General features: G+C 45.6%; 1 protein-coding gene across 3 annotated transcripts in view; it reads right to left on the bottom strand.

Moving 5' to 3' along the window:
* Positions 1 to 21,062, bottom strand: part of LOC141258809 (cytochrome P450 2K1-like) — a 157,858-nt gene that overhangs the window by 27,551 nt on the left and 109,245 nt on the right. For all 3 annotated transcript variants that reach the window (XM_073673954.1, XM_073673953.1, XM_073673955.1), the window contains exon 7: positions 13,854 to 13,995. In XM_073673954.1, coding sequence (XP_073530055.1) covers positions 13,854 to 13,995 — 142 coding nt within the window. The remainder of the gene's footprint in view (positions 1 to 13,853; positions 13,996 to 21,062) is intronic.

Raw genomic sequence — 21,062 nt, 5'->3', positions numbered from 1 at the left:
GTTGATTAAAACGGTTGGTGAGGTGATATTACCAAATCCTCAAGCTTTTAGTCTCCCAAGGATAACACAGGGTTAGAAAAGTCCTTGCGAATCCATGATTTGTTCATCTTTATAAATGTTAGTCTGTCTACATTCTCAGTGGACAGCCGCGTGCGCTTATCTGTCAGCACACCATCAGCAGCGCTGAACACACGTTCAGAGAGAACACTGGCTGCAGGGCATGACAAGATCTCCAAGGCGTGAGTAGCGAGCTCCGGACATTTTTCCAGATTGGAATACCAAAATGAGCAAGGGTCCAGTGACACAGTCATGGCTTCGATGTTCACTTGGAGATACTCCTGCACCATCCTCTCTAGGCATTGACTATGTGTCAGACTTCTTGTCTCCTGTGGCCTTGCAAAGGATGGTCTAAAAAAGTGGTGAAACGATTACACAAAATTGCTGTTACCAGCAGATACTGTGTTACTGTTACGGTTTGAGTGATGAAGACTCGACAGTCCCACGGTTGGCAAGTTAGAACTGTGAGATTCACTTCGTGCACCACTGGTGCTTTGTGGAAAAGCACATGTAAGATTCTGCAACAGCGTCTGCAGACACTCCTGCATGCGTCAATCCCTTTTTATGGCAGGAATTATTTTGGCAAATTTACTTTTGTACCAGGGATCTAAGAGTGACGCAACCCAGTAGTCGGGATTACTTCGAATTCTGCAATCTGAGGGTCATGTTGCAGGTAGTGCAGCATGAAGGCACTCATGTGTCTTGCGCATCCAGGAGGACCAAGTCCTTGTTGTGTTGGTAGCGAGGTAAGAATCATGCTTCCCTCCTCTGCCCTTTCCCCCAAACCTCGCACAACAGAAATGTGATCAAGGTCTCCCTCATCTGATGAGTCTTCCATGCCCATCTCCAGTTCATCCTCCACTTCTTCCTTGGCTCCTGCACCTTCCTCAACAGTTTGGCTGCTACCATGCGCCCTGGTTAATCCCTCTCCCCCACCCTCCCATGCCTGCCGCCTTGGTGCTGCCAACCGTCTGGACCTTGGAGATGTTATCCCTTCCGCATACGACTCCTCCTCTACTTCCTCCACCTCCTCTTGTCCCACCACTGTTTAATGTGTGCTCCAGCATGTAAATCACCGGAATAGTCATGCTGATAATGGCATCGTCGTCAGCACTAAACATCTTCGTCGCCATTTCAAAACTGTGCAGAAGGGTGTGTGGCGCCCCTGAGAGTTCAGTCGCCACAGAGTTACTGCATCTCACCCAGAGGTGTGGTATCTCACCCTCAGGTAAGGAAGGCGTATGGCTCGGGACCCTAACACCTGCATAGAACACATACCCGCAGTGGGGGTAGGGCGAGATTGCTCCTAAGGGAGAGCACAGTCCCAGGTCCCTAGCTGGTGGGAGGGTCCTATGTAGTGGGTGCTTAGGGGAGCAGCTTAGGGGAGCACATGACAGGGAAAGTATAAATAGGAAGCCATCTTAGAAAGAGCAAGTCAGTCAGAGGAGGAAAAGTGACAGGAGCAGAGGCTCGGCATGAGCTCTGCTCCGGAGGCGGGCCTAGCCTGGGAGGCCCAGGACTGAAGGAGAGAAGAGGAGTGGGAGCAGGAAGGCTCCAGGAACCGAAGGGACCCTAGCGCTACGGGCCGTGCAGAAGGCCACCCGTACTCCCGCTGCTACCAGGAGGTAGAGGGGTCAGGCCAGATAAGGGGAACCGGTCCCTCAACTAGAGGAGAAACAGCAAGGCTCAACTAGAAACCGGAGGCTGCAGCATTTCATGTACTGCAGGCAAAAGTCCACACCAGTCTCACTAAGAAGGTAGCCACATAGGACCCAGGGGACGGAACACAAGTCGCCCGGCAAGGTCCGAGGATACCGGATAGAAGTGTCAATGGGTGTGAGGTGCAGGGAGAAGGCCAGAGAAAAGACACACAGAAGGGGGTCCTGCTAAGTACTCCGAAGCTATCTGGGGGTGGACTGAGCCCCTCACTGAGTACGCACAGCACGACGGGTGAGATTGCTCTGGTACCTGTAATCTGGACTGCAACAACTGTGAGTAAAAATCTTGGGAATGCATCACACGGACTCTGTGTTCATTACTGACTCCCTGCACTACAACCACCATCATCCACCAACACTGCCCTGAAGCTACACTCTTCCTGTGGTGAGTAATAATACCATTGCTGCAAAACCACCAGCTTCAGAGGACTGATCCGCAGCGGCGGCCCCTTTGGCCGCACTCCACAGGTGGCGTAGTCGGACATTATAAAATCCATATATACAAATTACCGTTGGATTGACCGCCCTGGGTCACGGACCGGGTCACCGCCAGTGACTACAACCCCCAGCGTCTACCGGCCCGGCTCAGGGTACCCCACGGCCCAGGGGGCGCGTCAACTTCATAGGTCCCTGATCTGAGACCACTCCTGCAGCGTGATTTGCCCCACGTCTGGATCTTGTTGGCCCAGGCTATACGTCAGAACGTAGTGCACCAGGGCTTGTCGGTGCTGCCACGGTCGCTGCAGCATGTGCAGAGTTAAATTCCACCGTGTCGGCACATCGCATTTCAGCCGGTGAACTGGCAGGCCCAGCGACTTCTGTAGAGATGTAAGTCGTTGAGCTGCGGGATGTGAATGGCGGAAGTGAGCACACAGCGACTGTGCCCTCTGCAGAAGGCCATCTAGTCCGGGATAGTGGGCTAAAAATTTATGGACAACCAGGTTTAACACGTGAGCCATACAAGGCACGTGTGTGACATTGCCCCGGCGAAGGGCCGCACCCAAGTTTGCAGCATTGTCGCACACGGCCTTCCCTGGTTGCAGGTCCAGTGGAGACAACCATTCATGAAACTGGGTCTCCAGAGCTGACCACAACTCCTCAGCTGTGTGACTCACATTTCCCAGACATTTCAAAGTAAACACTGATGCCGTTGAGCCCTGCTGCCAGCATAGTAAGGAGGTGTGCAGGATTCCTTCTGCGCAGTTAGAAAGCAGGTGGCATTACCAGACAGGCTTTGGGTGCAGGTGGAGGACCGAGAGGAGGTTGAGGAGGCAGAAGCAGTGGAGGAACTTCGAGATAAAGAGGATTGATGCAAAACTCGTGGGGACGGTAAGACTTGGACAGCAGCCCCTTGTCCTGCTGTCACCATAGTTACCCAGTGCCCAGTCAGCGACATGTAACGCCCCTGTCCATGCCTACTCGTCCAAGTGTCTGTGGTGAAATGCACCCTGTCACACACAGAGTTTCTCAAAGAAGCGGTGATGTTGTGTGCGACATGCTGGTGGAGTGCAGGCACACCTTTCTTTGAGAAGTAGTGCCGACTGGGCATCTGGTACTGGGGCACTGCGACGGACATAAGGTCTCGAAAATCCACTGTGTCCTCCAGGCGGAAAGGCAGCATTTCTGTAGCCAACAGCTTGCAGATGGTGAAATTCAACCTCTTAGCTTTCTCATGGCTAGGAGGAAATGGTCTTTTACTTTTCCACATCTGAGGGACCGAGGGCTGGCTATTGTGCTTTGACGGGGTTGAGTAGGGTGTCCCCGGCAAACTGCCGGTCTGTGAGGCAGATGCAGGCGGACATGTTAGGTTGCCTTGATCCAAAGATGGTGCTCTCGATGTCAGAGAGCGCTCAACACCAGCAGGTGTTTCCACTTCCCAATGAACTGACGACCTGCCAATCACACTGGCTGTTGCAGGTAAAGAGGTGGCAGGTCTGCGTCCAAAAACATGTGTGACTGCTGTCCCCCCAGTCACAGAGGATGAAGAGGCCGCGGATGCACAAGATGGGGCAGAAGGTGGTTGGCCCAGCCTGCTAGGCCGCATTGTTGCACAGTGAGCTTCCCACTGCAACTTATGCTTCATATCCATGTGACGGTACATGCATGAAGTACTCAAACTATGGATTTTTTGGCCTCTACTTAGCTTTTGGTGACAAATATTACAGATAACACGAGTTGGGTCATCCTTATCGATCTGAATAAATGCCCAGGCTATGCAAGACTTAGAGCCCATGCGACCTGAAGAGCCACTACGACTTGTGGTCAGAGGCAGAGTTGTGGTTGAGGATGCAGTTGTTGACGTGCTTCCAGTACTCCGTCTCTGTCCAGGAAGGCGCAACCTAACCTCGTCGTCAATAGCATCTGTGACGCCCCGCTGCGCTTGGTATCACAGATCCTAGAAGAGTGTATTGATGGAATCTTCCACAAGAGGCCCCCATAAACATTCACACATCTCCACCTTCCACCTCAGACCAGCAGAGGGAGCCTGTTAGGGATATAAATAGGGAAGGTGGAGCTAGGCAGTTCAGTTCCTTTGAAGAGTTCCTGCAGTAGAGAAACCTAAGAGAGGTCAGTCTGCGGTGGAGCTCAGCCTAGTCTAGAGAACTCAGTTAATCGTTCAGCAGTGGAGCACGAGGCTCCTGCTAGCTAGATTCAGGGAGCCCAGATAGAGCTTAAGGTGTGCCGGCGCCATAAGATCGGTGAAGCGCGGCAAGCTGCCGTTAGTGTGTATAGCCTAGTGAGGGCCCGAGTAGGCCGAAGGCGAGTGGCGAGTTAGTACATAAGGGGCAGAGGAGCTTAACCAGCTCACCCCGAAGCATTTACCGGACACCGGATCCGAGCTTACCGGGATCTCTATGACCCAGTAAGGCATAACCGGAATCCCTGGAGAACTACAAGTCCCTGGATCGCTAAGGTGCTGATACGTAACAGAGCCAGGAGACGCTTAGGCCCCGCATACTGGGAGCGTGAACTCCAAGAGAAGGCCCTACCACAAGGTCAGCCAGCGCAGGACAGAGACAAAGTTAGGCCTAGCTCCAGGCAGGTCAGAAACTTACTACGCAGAGGCAAGAAACAGGAGGCCCTACACCCGCTCATTGGGGAGGATCCTGATATGCACCCTTCACCCTACAGTGCTCCGGGATGTGCCTGAATTTCCTCCAGTAAAAGGTACTGAAGTGACTACCGTGTCCGTTCCCGTTCTTGCTCTGACCCAGCTGGGTCTCGCCTGTCCTGCATTCCCCCTGCATACGCTGCCCTGAGACCTAGCTCCACCTGTGGGGAGCTGTACCATCGAGCTGCCTCAGTGGACTGCTGCAGCGCTGGTGCTTCTCACCAGATACCACAGGTGGCATCACGAACTCTTATAAAATTAACAATTATCCACCCTTTTAAAGAGTGACCCCAGGGTACTGGCCAGGGAGCCGACCACCGCGACATCCCCAAGGCCAGGCAAAGGCCCGGGTGACCTCATCGACTGGCTGACTGTGGGTTGACAGTAAGTGGGATCTCCAACCTTGTCATCATCACCCTGTGTGTTATCACACCCGTCGTCCTCAAAGCCAACCTCTTCTTCCCTGACCGAAAAGTCAAGTTGTCGCTCCAATCAGGTATTTGAGTCTCATCATCGTCTTCATCATTGTCTCCACCAACAGGAGTTACAGTATGGGAACAAGGGTCTACATTATGCTCAGAACCTTCTGCATCTGGTCCTGGATCCGACTTATAAAGATTCTGGGCATCAGTGCAGATAATTTCCTGATCTGGATTAACAGAAGCTCTCGAGCAGACCTCCGTTTCCCAGGCTATAGTATGAGTAAACAGCTCTGCAGACTCAACCATCTGTGTTACACCATACTCAGACGGGCAGCTGGAGACTTGGGAGCTGTGAGGAAGCAAGTGCGATTGGGGTGACACCTCTGAGGACTGGAGTATTTGTGATGTTGAAATTGAGGTGGAGGAGAGCCCACTTGAAGGAGCACTTGATATCCGCTGAAGCACCTGCTGTTTTTGTGCCTCATCTGGAATTTGTAGCGATGGGCGTGTCCGTAACAAAGGGATCGTATCACATTGTCCACGAAAAGAAGTCGACATGTTAGTTTGGCTGGAAGATGGTCTTTCTTCTGCAGATGTTACCCCCCCCCACCGCGGGGGGGCTCGACCCACCAGCAGACAGGCACCAGTATTGAGAGAGGGGGGCTGGCCGTCAGGGTCCACCGCGGCTCTGGCACAAACCCGGCGACACGGAGGTGGCACGGGCAGGAACGGACTGGCCGTGTCGGCCTCTCACTTTTTGGATTTTAGAAGGGCATGACATGCCTATATCTGTGTCTCCCCCTCCTTTTACTCCTCCACCTCTTTTCTTTTCACATGACTATATGTACTTGTCACTTTTCCATGTGTTAGTTATGTCTTCTGAGCAGTTTGTCAGCTTTTGGACACCTTTGAAGGTGTTTTCTATGTGTTTCTATGTGTTTTTGTTTGCCTGCCATTGGTTTTAACGGTGTTCGAAGGTGTTCGACGAACAGTTCGACGAACAGTTCGGCGAACACACGGGTGTTCGACGAACTTAACCGAACTCGAACACTACGGGGGAGCTCAACACTAATAATAATGACGAAGACAAAAAAAACCCTAGCCCTGGCCCCTTATATCTGGGGCTTTGTCTACGGATATCTGTAACAGCAGGAGCAGACAGAACGTGCAATGGACACTATTGTGCTGTATACACTGCCACAAATTCGGCCTGCCTGCCTAACTCCTGCTATCACCACTGCATTTATGCAGTTGGATTAGTCCTCAGAAGGACTGAGGACTGTTGGTCCATATGGGTATATATCTTGCTGTGGAATTCCTATATCTAACTTTTACACTGCCAATTCTGTCCCTCACACAGCTGCACCTCTCCCTACTCTGCTTGTTTCCGGAGTACACTGTGATGAGCATAGGGGCACCAGGTCTTATATAGACCCGATGGTGATATGCGGCCAGCCAATCACTGTAATGCCACAACCAACATGTATACGGCATTACAGTGCGTGGCAAGCAATCCCTGCATATTCATTGGCTCTCAAAAGAGCATCAAACATGCAGGGCAAGGACCCAAGCTCCTGTCCGAGCAACCCAGAAATACTCGCCGGGCACCGAGCATGTCGAGCAGTGAGATGCTCGGGCGAGTACCGAGCAGTGGCGAGCACACTCGCTCATCACTAGTTTCCATACTAAATTGATGTAAAGGGTGCCAATAACAGTGACACATCAAGCTTTAGGTTTTTTCTATTTCCCCCTCCAATTGTTTTTTTGTTTTAAATAATTGTTTATCATTTGCTTTTTTGTATTTAACACGAGTGCTCTATACAAAAAACCTGTTTCACTTGATTCATTGTTTTCAGGAGATATTCAACATTATGTACTTAAATTTCATGGGTGCCAATAACAATAAGCAGGACTGTATTATCAGTCTGGGAAGGTCCCTGGTTATTGGGTCCTTCCCAGCCTAAAAGTACCAGCCCATAACTGGAGCATCACATGAGATGCTCCCATTCTTTAGCTCTTCCCAATTGCCCTGGTGCATTGGCAATCGGGGTAATAGTTTTGGGGGTTGATGTCAGCTGTGAATTGTCCAAAAACACAGCAGACATCAAGTCCTACTTTACCTTGCTAATAACTAAAAAATGGGAGGACACCACATAATTTTTTTCTTTTATTTAACCCTGCTGTTCTGTTCGGATCTATTATACACTTATAATGTTCTGGTCATTTTTGACCGGACCTATTAAAGTCTTGATTTTTAGCTAATTTAAGTGTTTTATTTGAATACCTGTTGGATTATTATACTGTATGTGAACATGGTTGTTCATAACCAAATGAAAAATTAAATCAAAAACTTAATTTTTATTTTTTTTGTATGAAAAAATGTTACATGGCCTTATTGCAATATTCATGCATATTGCACATTTGCACATTAAAAAAAATATTCTTTATATAACTGTAAACTATAACTAATAACATCAAACTGTATGTAAATATATTTTTTTCAAAAAATAAAAGAAATAAAAAGTTCAATTTTTTCTTAATAAAATGGTAAATAAGGTTCACGGTGCTAAATTTACTGTTTGCATTCGTCACAAGTATAATTTACAAGTCTTTTGCATAAGTACTTAGCACAACTGCAACATATCACATTTGTTTTGTGAATATTTGATGTTGGACAGAAAGCGCATCATTTCCATTTAAGGCTGTGTGCCCACGTAGCGTTTTTCAAGCGTATATGCTGCGGAATTTCCGCAGCGTAAACGCTTGAAAAACGCATGTATATCCGCACCCCATGGTCCCCAATGGCATTCCGCAATGTCAATGCCCATGCTGCGGATTTTTCCGCAGCGTATATGCTGCGGTCAAAAATCCGCAGCATGTTCATTAATTTTGCGGAAGCGCAGCGGAATCAATGTGCGGATGGTACCCAAGTCTGGATGAGAGGAGACTCTCATCCAGACCTGGGTACCAAAGAACCTGTAAAAAAAAGAATAAAATAAAGTTTATACCTATCTTCTGATGTTTTCCCTCCGTCGCGCTGTTGTCGGAAGGACCTGCCACGTCATTGAGTCATGTGACCCACCACATGACTCAATGACGTCACCGCAGGTCCTGCACACAACAGCGTGAGCCGCTCAAGACTCCGGACGGGGCAGAGGATGCATCAGAAGGTGAGTATAAAGTTTATTTTTTTATTTTACCATTCTGAACAAGTTGTCAAGCACTTTTCCAAGTGATGCTTGGAGAAGTGCTTGATAACCCGCATGCGGAAATGCATGCAAAGACGCCTCACAAACGCTTCTACCTGGCGGGAAAACCGCATGTAACATCCGCATGCGATTTTCCCGCCAGGGAGAAGCGTAAAAAATATGCTTCAGGTCCGCAACGTGGGCACATAGCCTTCGGCTGGTTGCATTGCTGGTGGAGGTCGTGGGTATCATAGCAGTGCAGGTGGAAGCCATTGGTTAACTTTCTTTGGCATGCTGTTGGATCCTGTGGACAATGGCTGCCGCTCCATCATCTCTAGATGTTACTTTTCTTTCTTCGATATATGGTCTAACCATTCTTTTATATTGTTTATTTTTGTTCCAATTTGGGTGTATTTCACACCGTAACATGAATGCCGACACATCAAGAATGTTGTAAAAAACAACCACTGGCCACCGATTTGTTTTGCGTTTACAGGTGTAAGTGCCTATGAGTTGATCTAGAGTATCAAATGCCCCTTTTCTGGCATTGTAATGTAAATTCACGTCAGGCTTTTTTTTGTCGTCTCGATTACTGATTGCACTATCATGGTGCATTGTCCTCATCAGAATGACCTGTTTGTGTTTTTTGGGAAACTATTGTTGTATCCTTAGTAAAATAAAACATAGATCTATAAATGTCTCTCTTACTGAGGATACATTGCGGCAGTTCAGGCTTATTTTTTCTAACAGTACCCAGCATGATCATTTTTCTTTTGAGCAACATCTGCCCCAGTTGGTATGATGTGAAAAAATTGTCGCATGTAACATTTTGTGCTTTGACTCCAAGTGTCAAATCCAAAACTATCTCAAGCATACCTTGAGATTTTTTTCAGCTCTTTCTCCAGTGTTTTTTCCTATGTATAGTTGAGCGTTTACAGCGTATGAACTTTTGCTGTCGCACTGAGTCCATATTTTGATGCCGTACTTTGCAGGCTAACTAAGAGTATATTGTCTGAATGGGCACCTACCTCTGAATGACACCAGTTGTTCATCTACAGTCACATTTTCACCAGTATTATAAAATGTTGGTAGAATCTCTACCTATTTATTCCACAAATCTCTAATAGGGGCAAGTTTGTCTGTGGCTCTTCTTTCAATTTGATTGGTTTTATTATCAAACTGAAGGACTCTTGAAATCTCATGTGGCGACCAGTTTCGGAATTCCATAAACTTTTGGTTGATTCACCATATCATCTGTACACTCCTGCTAACAGTAGTAAACCTATGAAAGCATTTAGAGCTGTCAAATCGAAATTCTTCCATTTCTCGCCATAAACTTGCTGTCCCTCAATGTTTATCATTTGTATTATGATGCTTTGTATGGTTACATTTATGAAAAATTTGAATGCAGATTGTATGTCATCAATTCTTGATATAGCGTACCTAGTAGGACCTGGAGTATCTTTTATGACATTTGAAGAAGACGTTCTTCTTGAACTTTTTGTGTATGAACAGCAGGGTAAATAAGATACAGCGAAAAAAGTTTGCGCATAACTATACTGGAAGCGAATCCATCTGCTGTATCGTAATTTGAAAATCTATGTACAGTGGTGGCCAAAAGTATTGGCACCCCTGCAATTCTGTCAGATAATACTCAGTTTCTTCCTGAAAATGATTGCAATCACAAATTCTTTGGTCTTATTATCTTCATTTAATTTGCTTGCAAGGAAAAAACACAAAAGAGAATGAAGCAAAAATCAAATCATTGATCATTTCACACAAAACTCCAAAAATGGGCCAGACAAAAGTATTGGCACCCTCAGTCTAATACTTGGCTGCACAACTTTTAGCCAAAATATCTGCGAACAACCGCTTCCGGTAACCATCAATGAGTTTCTTACAATGCTCTGCTGGAATTGTAGACCATTCTTCTTTGGCAAACTGCTCCAGGTCCCTGATATTTGAAGGGTGCCTTCTCCAAACTGCCATTTTGAGATCTTTGCACAGGTGTTCTATGGGATTCAGGTCTGGACTCATTGCTGGCCACCTTAGAAGTCTCCAGTGCTTTCTCTCAAACCATTTTATAGCGCTTTTGGAAGTGTATTTTGCTTCATTGTCCTGCTGAAAGACCCATGACCTCTGAGGGAGACCCAGCTTTGTCACACTGAGCCCTACATTATGCTGCAAAATTTGTTGGTAGTCTTCAGACTTCATAATACCATGCACACGGTCAAGCAGTCCAGTGCCAGAGGCAGCAAAGCAACCCCAAAACATCAGGGAATCTCCGCCATGTTTGACTGTAGGGACCGTGTTCTTTTCTTTGAATGCCTCTTTTTTTTTCCTGTACACTCTATGTTGATGCTTTTTCCCCAAAAGCTCTTCTTTTGTCTCATCTGACCAGAGAACATTCTTCCAAAACGTTTTAGGCTTTCTCAGGTAAGTTTTGGCAAACTCCAACCTGGCTTTTTTATGTCTCGGGGTAAGAAGTGGGGTCGTCCTGGGTATCCTACCATACAGTCCCTTTTCACTCAGACGCCGACGGATAGTCTGGGTTGACACTGTTGTACCCTCGGACTGAAGGGCAGCTTGAACTTGTTTCGATGTTAGTCGAGGTTCTTTATCCACCATCCGCACAATCTTGCGTTGAAATCTCTCGTCAATTTTTCTTTTCCATTCACATCTAGGGAGGTTAGCCACAGTGCCATGGGCTTTAAACTTCTTGATGACACTGAGCACGGAAGACACAGGAACATTCAGGTCTTTGGAGATGGACTTGTAGCCTTGAGATTGCTCATGCTTCCTCACAATTTGTTTTTTCAAGTCCTCAGACAGTTCTTTGGTCTTCTTTCTTTTCTCCATGCTCAATGTGGTACACACAAGGACACAGGACAGAGGTTGAGTCAACTTTAATCCATGTTAACTGGCTGCAAGTGTGATCTAGTTATTGCCAACACCTGTTAGGTGCCACAGGTAAGTTACAGGTGCTGTTAATTACACGAATTAGAGAAGCATCACATGATTTTTCAAACAGTGCCAATACTTTTGTCCACCCCCTTTTTTTGGTTTGGTGTGGAATTATATCCAATTTGGCTTTAGGACAATTCTTTTTGTGTTTTTTCATTGAAGACAAATTAAATGAAGATAATAATACCAAAGAATTTGTGATTGCAATCATTTTCAGGAAGAAACTGAGTATTATCTGACAGAATTGCAGGGGTGCCAATACTTTTGGCCACCACTGTATGTGTAAATCTGCATGGACCAAAAGGACCTAGATATATTGATAAAAATAGTAGTAGATGCAATATTTAGTCCAAAATGAGATTATAACTCCTTTATTTTACTCAAAAAATAGCTGGAGATTAGTATAAAAGGCTATCGGTCATTTTTGACCGAAACGTACAAGTGTAAAAAAAAAGTGGAGCAAAAAGTAAACAAATAAAAAAAATACCCATAGTAAGAACTCCTCAAATGAGGAAAAGTCAATTAACCACAAGTTTCAGAACCGCATAATAAATATTTTAAAAAATATCAAATTTCAAATTCAGTCATTTTTGACCGAACAGAACAGCAGGGTTAATTAATAAGTGGGTGAGACCCCAAGGTTTATAAATCATAGGTTAGTGATGTCATACAGGTCCTACAAAGGAAATCCTTCATAAATCTAACAACATTGGCAGAGACACGTCAATCACAAAAACAGGACTCAATAAGTTCACAAGATTATAGAGATGTTCCTAACCTGTCCAATGCTACTGTCAGTTCACCATCAGCACCAATGATTGAATTCTTCCAGGTCGAACTAGTTAGTTAATGGTTAATGCATACTTTCAATCAAATTCATAATGTTTAATATTGTTAATATTAAGAAACACTGACAAAAATAAGTAACAGTAGGGAGGCTTATACGGATCATGTGATTTAAGGTCCTGTCCATCGCTGATAAGATCGCTATAGCATAGATATTGCTGACTAAAGGTCCTTTTGTGATGTAATATTCATCTACAAATAAGGTGCGACGGAAGCAATCACGTGATGCCACAGGTCCTTCACAATTGTGCAACATGACTGTGGCTAGAAAATGACTGGTCCTTTTTGAGACTTCATGTTTGGAGCACAAATGAGCATGTGCAATTAATACCATGTGACCGGGAAGGTCCTTAAACATCATGCTATGTACTATACAGACACTGCTTAACCCGGAAGAACTTTATTATTGGCTCTGTGAATTTTGGCGCCATAATATTATGGCAAGTTTTCTATCAGAAAAACAAGTTTAGAGGGACTTCTTCAGGAAGCGACACAAATATTTTCTATTGGTGGTGTCTCTTTGACGCAGAGTGATAGTAAATATGCGCCTCCTCTGGTGGCTATTTTCCCAGAGTCCACCAGATTAGAAAGTATGGAAGATGCACTGTTGAACACCTTGTTCTTCCAGCCTGGGGCTCGCAGCCATCGCCCGACTTCTGACGCCACCGAGCACCCATTCCTACCAGCCTGGAGCCCACAGTATTTCCTGTCTCCGCCAGCAGCGAACCTGCCACATGGGACCCCACTTCACCATCGCCGCCCCAGAGGTAAGCTACCGCAAAAGCGGATTATAACACGTACTAGCATTTTATTGAAAAACATTTTTTTCATATTTTCCTCCCCAAAATTTGGGGTGCGTCTTATGATCCGCAAAATATAATAATCAAGAAGTTTACAACCCTTGGCACTGTAGCTAATCTCCCTGGATGTGGATGGCAGAGAAAAATTGATGAAAGGTATCAATGCAGGATATTCCGGATGTTAAATAAGCAGCCCCAAAAAGGTTCCAATGAAATTCAAGCTGTCCTGCAGGCTCAGGGTGCGTCAGTGTCAGCGCAAAATAGCAACATTTGAATGAAATGATATGCTATGGCAGTAAACACAGGAGGACCCCACTGCTGATACAGAGACGTAAAAGCTAGACTTCAATTTGCCAAAATCCTTCTGAGAAAGAGTTTTGTGGGCAGATGAGACCAAGATAAAGCTTTTTGGTAAAGCACGTGATTCTACTGTTTACCATAAATTGAATGACACGTACAATGAAAAGAACACAGCACCTACAGTCAAATATGGTGGAGGTTCAAAGATATTTAGTGGTTGTTTTTATGTCTCTGCCACTGGGTGCCTTGACTGTGTGCAAGGTATTGTGAATCTTAAGATTTATGGGTAGACATGGTTCTTGGGTCTTGTGCCATCGATCGTTTAAGACTCTAGCAATGCCTGGCCTAAACATAACATTGTGTTCAAAGTTTATCATTCACTTTAATACATGTTGTACATATACTGTATACAACATTCACAACAAGCAATAGTCATGTCACCTTACTTTGTATTTCAGGATATTTCATCATTAGTAGAAGGCCCCATCTCAAGGTAGTAGAGGTCGTCTCCATTCCAGCATAGAACAAGTCTGAAACAACAGCTGTTAAGTTTTCATCGTGGAAATATAACTCAGGATTTGGTTTCTCCTGAAAAGCACAAAATATAAAATGTATCTATTAGGGAACACTGTAGACTAATATGAGGAAAAAGTATATTTGATTCTATCTACTCTGCTTGTCTGCAGTGAATTTCCACCTATTTCAGATTTTTTGTTTTGAGTTCAAAATTATTCTGATTTACTTTTTCACATAACTTTATAGCAATTAGAGTATTGTTTGCTTGTACAGATCTAGCTTCAGATTCATTCAAAGTCACTGCATAGACATATAATGGTGTTTACAAGTTTGTGAACCCTTCAGAATGTTCCGTATTTTTGCATAAGTTTTGCATAAAACTAATTTTTTTTTATCAAGGAAACTGATACAATATCATGCCTGCTGGCAAAACAATGTGCACTTTTAGGATAGTAGCTAATTTGAAGGTTAAAATAGAGTCTAGTGTTTGCAATCAACAGGATTACAATGTAGACAAGTCACTAAATGCAACATGCAGACAAAGACAAGACAGAAGCTACCAACTAACTATTTATTCTCCTAATGCGGGAATAGGGAAGGGTGGCTTCAACCGAAAGGATATAGTATGAAAACAGAGTATTTACAGTATACAATATACAACGTTCCTAATGCTACAATTTGTACTGTACTGAAATTGATGCCACTTTGCTGGTGTCTGCCACTAATTTTTGGAAATGTGGAGAATCCTGATTAGGTGTCTCCATCTGCTAGGTTGGCTGTAGTGGAAGAGGTTTTTGTCTCCATTATACTACTTCTACTCTAGTGAAATTGATGCCACTTTGGTGGTGTTAGGCCCTAATTTAGGGAAATGTGAACACTCCTGGTTAGGTCTCCATCTCCTGGGTTGGCTTTACTGGAAGAGCTGTTGGTCCTAATTACACTATTTCTCCTGTAGTGAAATTGATGCCACTTTCGTGGTGTTGGGCCCTAATTTAGAGAAATGTGAACACTCCTGATTGAGTCTCCATCTACTGGGTTGGCTCTAAATTAATTATTTGGTATAGATATTGTTCACACAGGGGTACACATGATAAAATAGAAATTGATATTCTTTCTACCGTGGAATATAAAACAGGCTATATTTCTTCTATTAATTCTTTTGTGCAGATATTGCTCTCCACACAGGGGTACACAGACAAGATAAACTCAAAATTGGTATAGAAAGCAGACTACATCTGAGCTTAAAATTCTTTGGAGCAAATATTGTTCTCCATACAGGGAAAAAACAAGTTGTGTCTGAGCAGCTTCCTGACCCTCATTGTTAGACATTAACCTCAGGGTGGGGGGAGGTGATCCTGAAGAGACTCAGATACCTGAGGATCACGCGGACTGTACTGTGCTGTAAGGGCAAGAAGAGGAGAAGAGTGACTGTCAGGGCGAGGAATGGGATAACACATTGGATGATGTTGAGGTTGTGAATCCCACTAGGTGTGCACCTAGAGGCACGCAGCTGAGTAGCTAATCTGAGGAGGTTGAGGAGAAGGAAGACGAGGAGGTTACATTGAATCGTACGGTGCATACATGCAATGGTGCAACCTCGACGAGCACTGCAACCTTAGCCACAACTGTGGCCAGCAGTGGTCGCGGGTCTGCAGCTCACAGGGACGGCAAGGGTTTCCTAGCCTGGGCCTTTTTTGAGACTTCAAAGGATGAGCCAACTCAAGTTATCTGCAAATCGTACTAAGGAACTGTACAGGGTGATGCTACACAGCCCAGCCTCATTTCATCTCAATGTGGATTGGGTGATAATGAGGAGGCGGAGGAGAACATGGACAGTCAACCTCTTGGTGAGGACAGGGAAGTCTTGGCTGTCTTTGAAGTCTTGATACCCCTCTTTCAGTCTGTGGGAAAGCTGTATGAGTTTTGCTTAATGATGACCTTCAGTGGCCTAAACCGTGGCTTTGCTTATGCAAGTTATTTCTCAAAACGCATTGCAGATCAGGCCATTGCCCAATTTTGTAGTCATGAAATTCAAGGCACAAAGAAAGATTTTTGTGTATAGAAGCCCCACCGAGAAGTGTGAGCTGATGTTGGGCGGGCTGTCATTGCTTATGGAGCAAACCGCATTAGAGGATTTTCCTGGGAGAAATGACAGCCGGAGTAGATACTGTTTCCCTTGCCAGTCCTTTCACTGAGCTAAAGAATATGGTTGAGGTGAAATACAACTCTCACTGAGAAGCAGTGGAGGACTGAAGAACATTGGGCCCACCAGAGGATTTGATTCTGAGGGACCTGTTTTTTTACTGTGGACTGGCTCCAGCCATTTATGAGATTGCAATCACTGGCTCCCAATTGCCCAGTGTATTCAGTTCAAACTACTAACACTGATCTACAAAGCCATCCATAACCTTTCTTCTCTGTTCATCTCTGAACTAATCTCCCGATATATTCCCTTATGTAATCTCCGGTCCTCCCAAGTCCTCTTTCTCTCCTCCACACTTATTTGTTCCTCACCCAATAGCCTCCAAGACTTCTACCAAATATCCCCCATCCTCTGGAATTCTGTGCCTCAACAAGTCCAATTAGCCAACACATTCGGATCCTTCAGACAGAACTTGAAAACCCATTTCTTCAAGACAGCCTACAGCCTGCCATTGCCTCACTGCCACCTCAACACCACCGGAGCTAATGCAACTCCACAACCTATTATCTCCTTCCCTACCATCCTGTAGAATTTAAGGCCACAAGTGCAGGGTCTATAAGACTTAAGATGCAATATGGTACCTTGGTAAAGACCAGTTATGTTCTCCCTCTGATATCTAACAATAACAAACAGGTCATGGTGGAGAAACTTGCACCTACTGCCACTCAGTGTCTTCACCTCCTTTGTGAGAAACTAATGTTTGGACAGCCAGTCTACCAAATAAAATTCCTGAGGTATGGAAATTGTGGATGGTTTGCTTCAGATACTGGGTGCTAATACCAAACCATGGCGTGCCATTCACTGGATATTTTTGGGTGGTTGGAGACAAGCTCATTCTCACAAAAAAGTACCAGCAAGAAAAGGAGATGGTTGCCTCTATCAACATGAAAGAGTTTGCTTGCTGCAAAGTAGTCTGGTTTTATACTACAGATCCTGCTAATTTTTATAGATTTAGGTGAGCACACAGAGACTGTGGTTTCTACAGCAGCGCATGCAGGCCGGGATAGCGGTAGAGAAGTTTCTGTACCATGGGGTTGAGGATCCGAACCATGCAAGTCACGTTTCTGAGATTGCCCCAGCGTAGGGCTACCACTAGGTTTGGACCATTATCGCACAAGGCCTTCCCTTGCTCCAGGTTCAGTGGAGACAGCCATTGCTCAAACTTGGCCTGGAGAGCTGTCCACAACTCATCAGCTGTATGACTGCGATCTTCAAGGCATATTAATTTTAACACTGCCTGATAGCGGTGAGCCCTGGCTGCACAGTACGGAGGTGGGGGGGGGTCTTTCTGCATTGTTGAAACTTGTGTCTGATTAAGGCAGAGGTTGAGAGAGTAGGTGAAGGCCCTAGAGGAGGTGGAGGAGGCAGAAGCACTGGAGGAAGTGTTAGATACAGAAGTTTGTCCCGCAAGCCTTGGGAATTCCAACACATGCTGTCTATTGACAACTTGGTGTTTAGTGGTTTAGTTCTCCATTCCCTGGTGTAGTAGTTTAGTTCTCCAACCCTAGCTGTTTAGTAGGTTAGTTTTCCAACCCCTGTTGTCTTATTAGTTTAGTTCTCCAATGTCGGTTTTCTATTAGTTTAGTTCTCCATGTTCTGGTGTGCATTTGTTTCATTCTCCAACCTTAGCTGTTTAGTAGTTCTTAAACCCCTGTTGTCTATTAGTTTGGTCCTCCATCTTCTGCTGTCTAGTGGTTTAGTTCTCCATCCCATGGTGTGTAGTAGTTTAGTTCTCCCACCCCTGTTGTATATTAGTTTAGTTCTCCATGATCTGGTGTGTATTTATTTAATTCTGCAACCCATCCATGCCCACCCCCATCGGTTAACGTTTGGTGATGAAGGTTTGGATTCTTCTCGGACCCTACTTTGTCCGGGCCTGCATCAACTGAAAAAAAATGTGGGCATCGCTACACATGCTTTCCCCCTCTTGAGTCTGTGAAGCTTTGGATCAGACCTCTGATGCCCCGCAATAGAATGTGTGAACAGCTCTGCAGGCACACCCTTCTGTGCTTCCCCACAGTCAGTTGGCTGGTTGGAGAGTTGTGATGCGAGTGAAAACAAGGGTAATTGGAGAGCCACCTCTGAGGACTGTACTGTGTGCGATGTTAAGGTGGAGGAAGAGGAGCAGAGGCCACTGGATGCAGCGCTCATCATCTACTGGAGCACATGTTCTTCCTGACCCTCATCAACAAGGTGTACCACTGTGAGACTGCCAAAGAAAGAGAGTGGAGTCCAGTAACAGAAGTTTTCAAAGTGCTGCACAATTGCTCACTGCAGCAAAACAAACCTACTTCTCATCTCTCATATCATACGTGTCTCACAACCCTAAACAGCTATTCAGTACTTTCAAGTCTCTCCTCTGTCCACCAGCTCCTCCTCCCTCTCCTCTCCTCTCATCTCAGCTGAAGACTTAGCCTCATTCTTCAAGCAGAAGATTGACAATGTAGGGAAAAGCTTTTGCCTAAAGTCCCAACAGACCCTCCTTATAACTCCTCAAACCTCCTTCTCCAAAACCAGCTTCTCCGGCATCACGGAAGATAATCTTTACTCTCCAAATCACATCTCACCACCTGTGAACTTGACCCAATACCATCCCACCTCATTCCAAACCATACTACTGTCTTCATCCCAAGCCTAACCCTCCTCTTCAACCTGTCACTAACAACTGGTGTCTTCCCTTATGATTCAAACATACCTAGATCACACCCATCCTTCAAAAGCCCTCCCTTGACCCATCCTATGTCTAGCAATCTCCCCATCTCACTTCTCCACTATGCCTCCAAACTACTGGATCAGCGCATCCATTTTGAACTGTCCTCCCACCTCTCCTCCTGCTCCCTCTTTGACCGCTTACAATCTGGCTTCCGACTGCACCATTCCACTGAAACTGCCCTGACTGAAGTCACCAATGACCTACTAACTGCCAAATTAAAGCAAGACTACTCTGTCCTCCTCCTACTAGACCTGTCATCTGCCTTCAACACAGTAGACCATCCCCTCTTACTACAGACTTTCATCTCTCGGCATCACAGACTTGACCCTGTCTTGGATCTTTTCATACCTAACTAACAGGACATTCGGTGTCTCCCACTCACACAGCACCTCTTCATCTCGCCCCCTATGTGTCTGTGTCCACCAAGGTCCAGGACTCCTGCTCTCCTTCTACACCTTCGGCCTGGGACAGCTCATAGTCTCACGGCTTTCAGTATCACCTCTATGGTGATGACACACAGATCTACCTCTCTGGATCTGATATCACCTTCTTACTAACCAGAATCCTGCAATGTGTGTCTTCTATTTCATCTTTCTTCTCTGCTAGATTTGTAAAACTTAACATGGATGAAACTGGATGCATCATCTTTCCACCATCTCATTCCTCCCCCCAACTGATCTATCCATCAAAGTGAATGGCTGCCCACTCTCCCCTGTTCTGCAAGCTTGACTCTGATCTGTCCTTCATACGTCAGATCCAAACCCTTTCCACTTGCTGCTGACTCCAATTCCAAAGTATCTCGGTGATCCGCATATTCCTGAACCATGAATCTAGAAAAACACCAGTGCATGCCCTCAGCATCTCCTGCCTCGACTACTACAAGCTCCTGCTCTGGGGCCTCCAATCTATCCTAAACTGTGCTGGCCGATTAATTCACCTGTCACCCTGCTATTCCCAAGCCTCTCCCCTCTGTCAATCCTTGCGCTGGCTCCATGTTGCCCAGAGACTCCAGTTGAAATGCCTAACTTTGGCATATCAAGCCATTGAAAACCCGTCTCCTCCATACATGTGTGACCTAGTCTCCCTGTACTAGTTACCTGTACACAACCTTCCATCCTTCCAAGATCTCCTTCTCTACTTCCCTCTTATCTCTTCTTGTCACAATCACATACAAGATTTGTCCCGTGCATATCTGCTACTGTGTAACTCTGTACCCCAACACATCAGACTGTCGCCTATCATGGAAACCTTGAAAAGGAAGCTGAAGACCCACTTCTTCTGACAAGCGTACAATCTGCGGTAACCCTTGCTCCAGCATACCGCCACACGACTAGCTGTACCCTGACCTGTTGTATCCTTACCCATCCCTTGTAGATTGTTTGTGTGCCCTTGCAGGCAAGGTCCTCTCTCCTCTTGTAGCAGTCGGTGATCCCTTTTCACATGTATAGTGCCACGGGATAAATTTTGCTGTAATAATAATAATTATAGTACTTGTACTCTGGGTCAATTGATGGCACTTTCCTAGTGTCTACCCCTAATTTGATGTGTTGTGGCAGCTTTTGGCCAGTTTGAAGGCGTTGTATATGTGTTTTTATTTGCCCCCCCCCCATTGAATCCTATGGCATTCAGTAATGTTCGATGAATATTCGACAAATAATTCGGCGAATATTGCAGATTTGATGATCGTAATCCTAACCTAATAATGAAACATTCATAACCCATCAGATGACCTTCAGTTATAGAGCTTGTTCTATGCAGACCAGTTGGGGTGTGGAGCCCTCCTGTCACTTTGGTGGAGCCACTGTAGGAGTTCTGCACTCTGGTGCCATTGTTGGAGCTTTGCTGCAGATTCCAAGTTAAGTTGTATTTTCTTGCTACCAGTCCCTTTTTTTGTCATCTTAACCTGTGTTCTCTATCTGTAGTGACGAGGCTAGCATCCTTGCCGGCCAGTGCCAGGGTTTGTTGAGGAGACAGTCAGGGACTAGGCACGTGACGGCGGTGGGGGGGGGGACCCACATAGCTTGTTAGGGGAGATTAGCGACAGACAAAGGTTGGTGTCAGGAGGCGTCCCATCCCTGGCTCCCTACTGTTAGGGCCTTCCTCCCCCAATGTCATCCTGTTGTACCCAGATATTATGACGTCCACCGGACACCTCGGTGACCGGTTCGTGACAGGCTCATTGTGATGAATAATAATCCTCATGATAGCACTAGTTAGGCAGAG

This window comes from Phyllobates terribilis, unplaced genomic scaffold (genome assembly GCF_046119375.1).
Source record: "Phyllobates terribilis strain yellow unplaced genomic scaffold, ASM4611937v1 Scaffold_3__8_contigs__length_932513732, whole genome shotgun sequence".
NCBI lineage: Eukaryota > Metazoa > Chordata > Amphibia > Anura > Dendrobatidae > Phyllobates > Phyllobates terribilis.
This window is presented reverse-complemented; position numbering and strand designations above follow the sequence as displayed.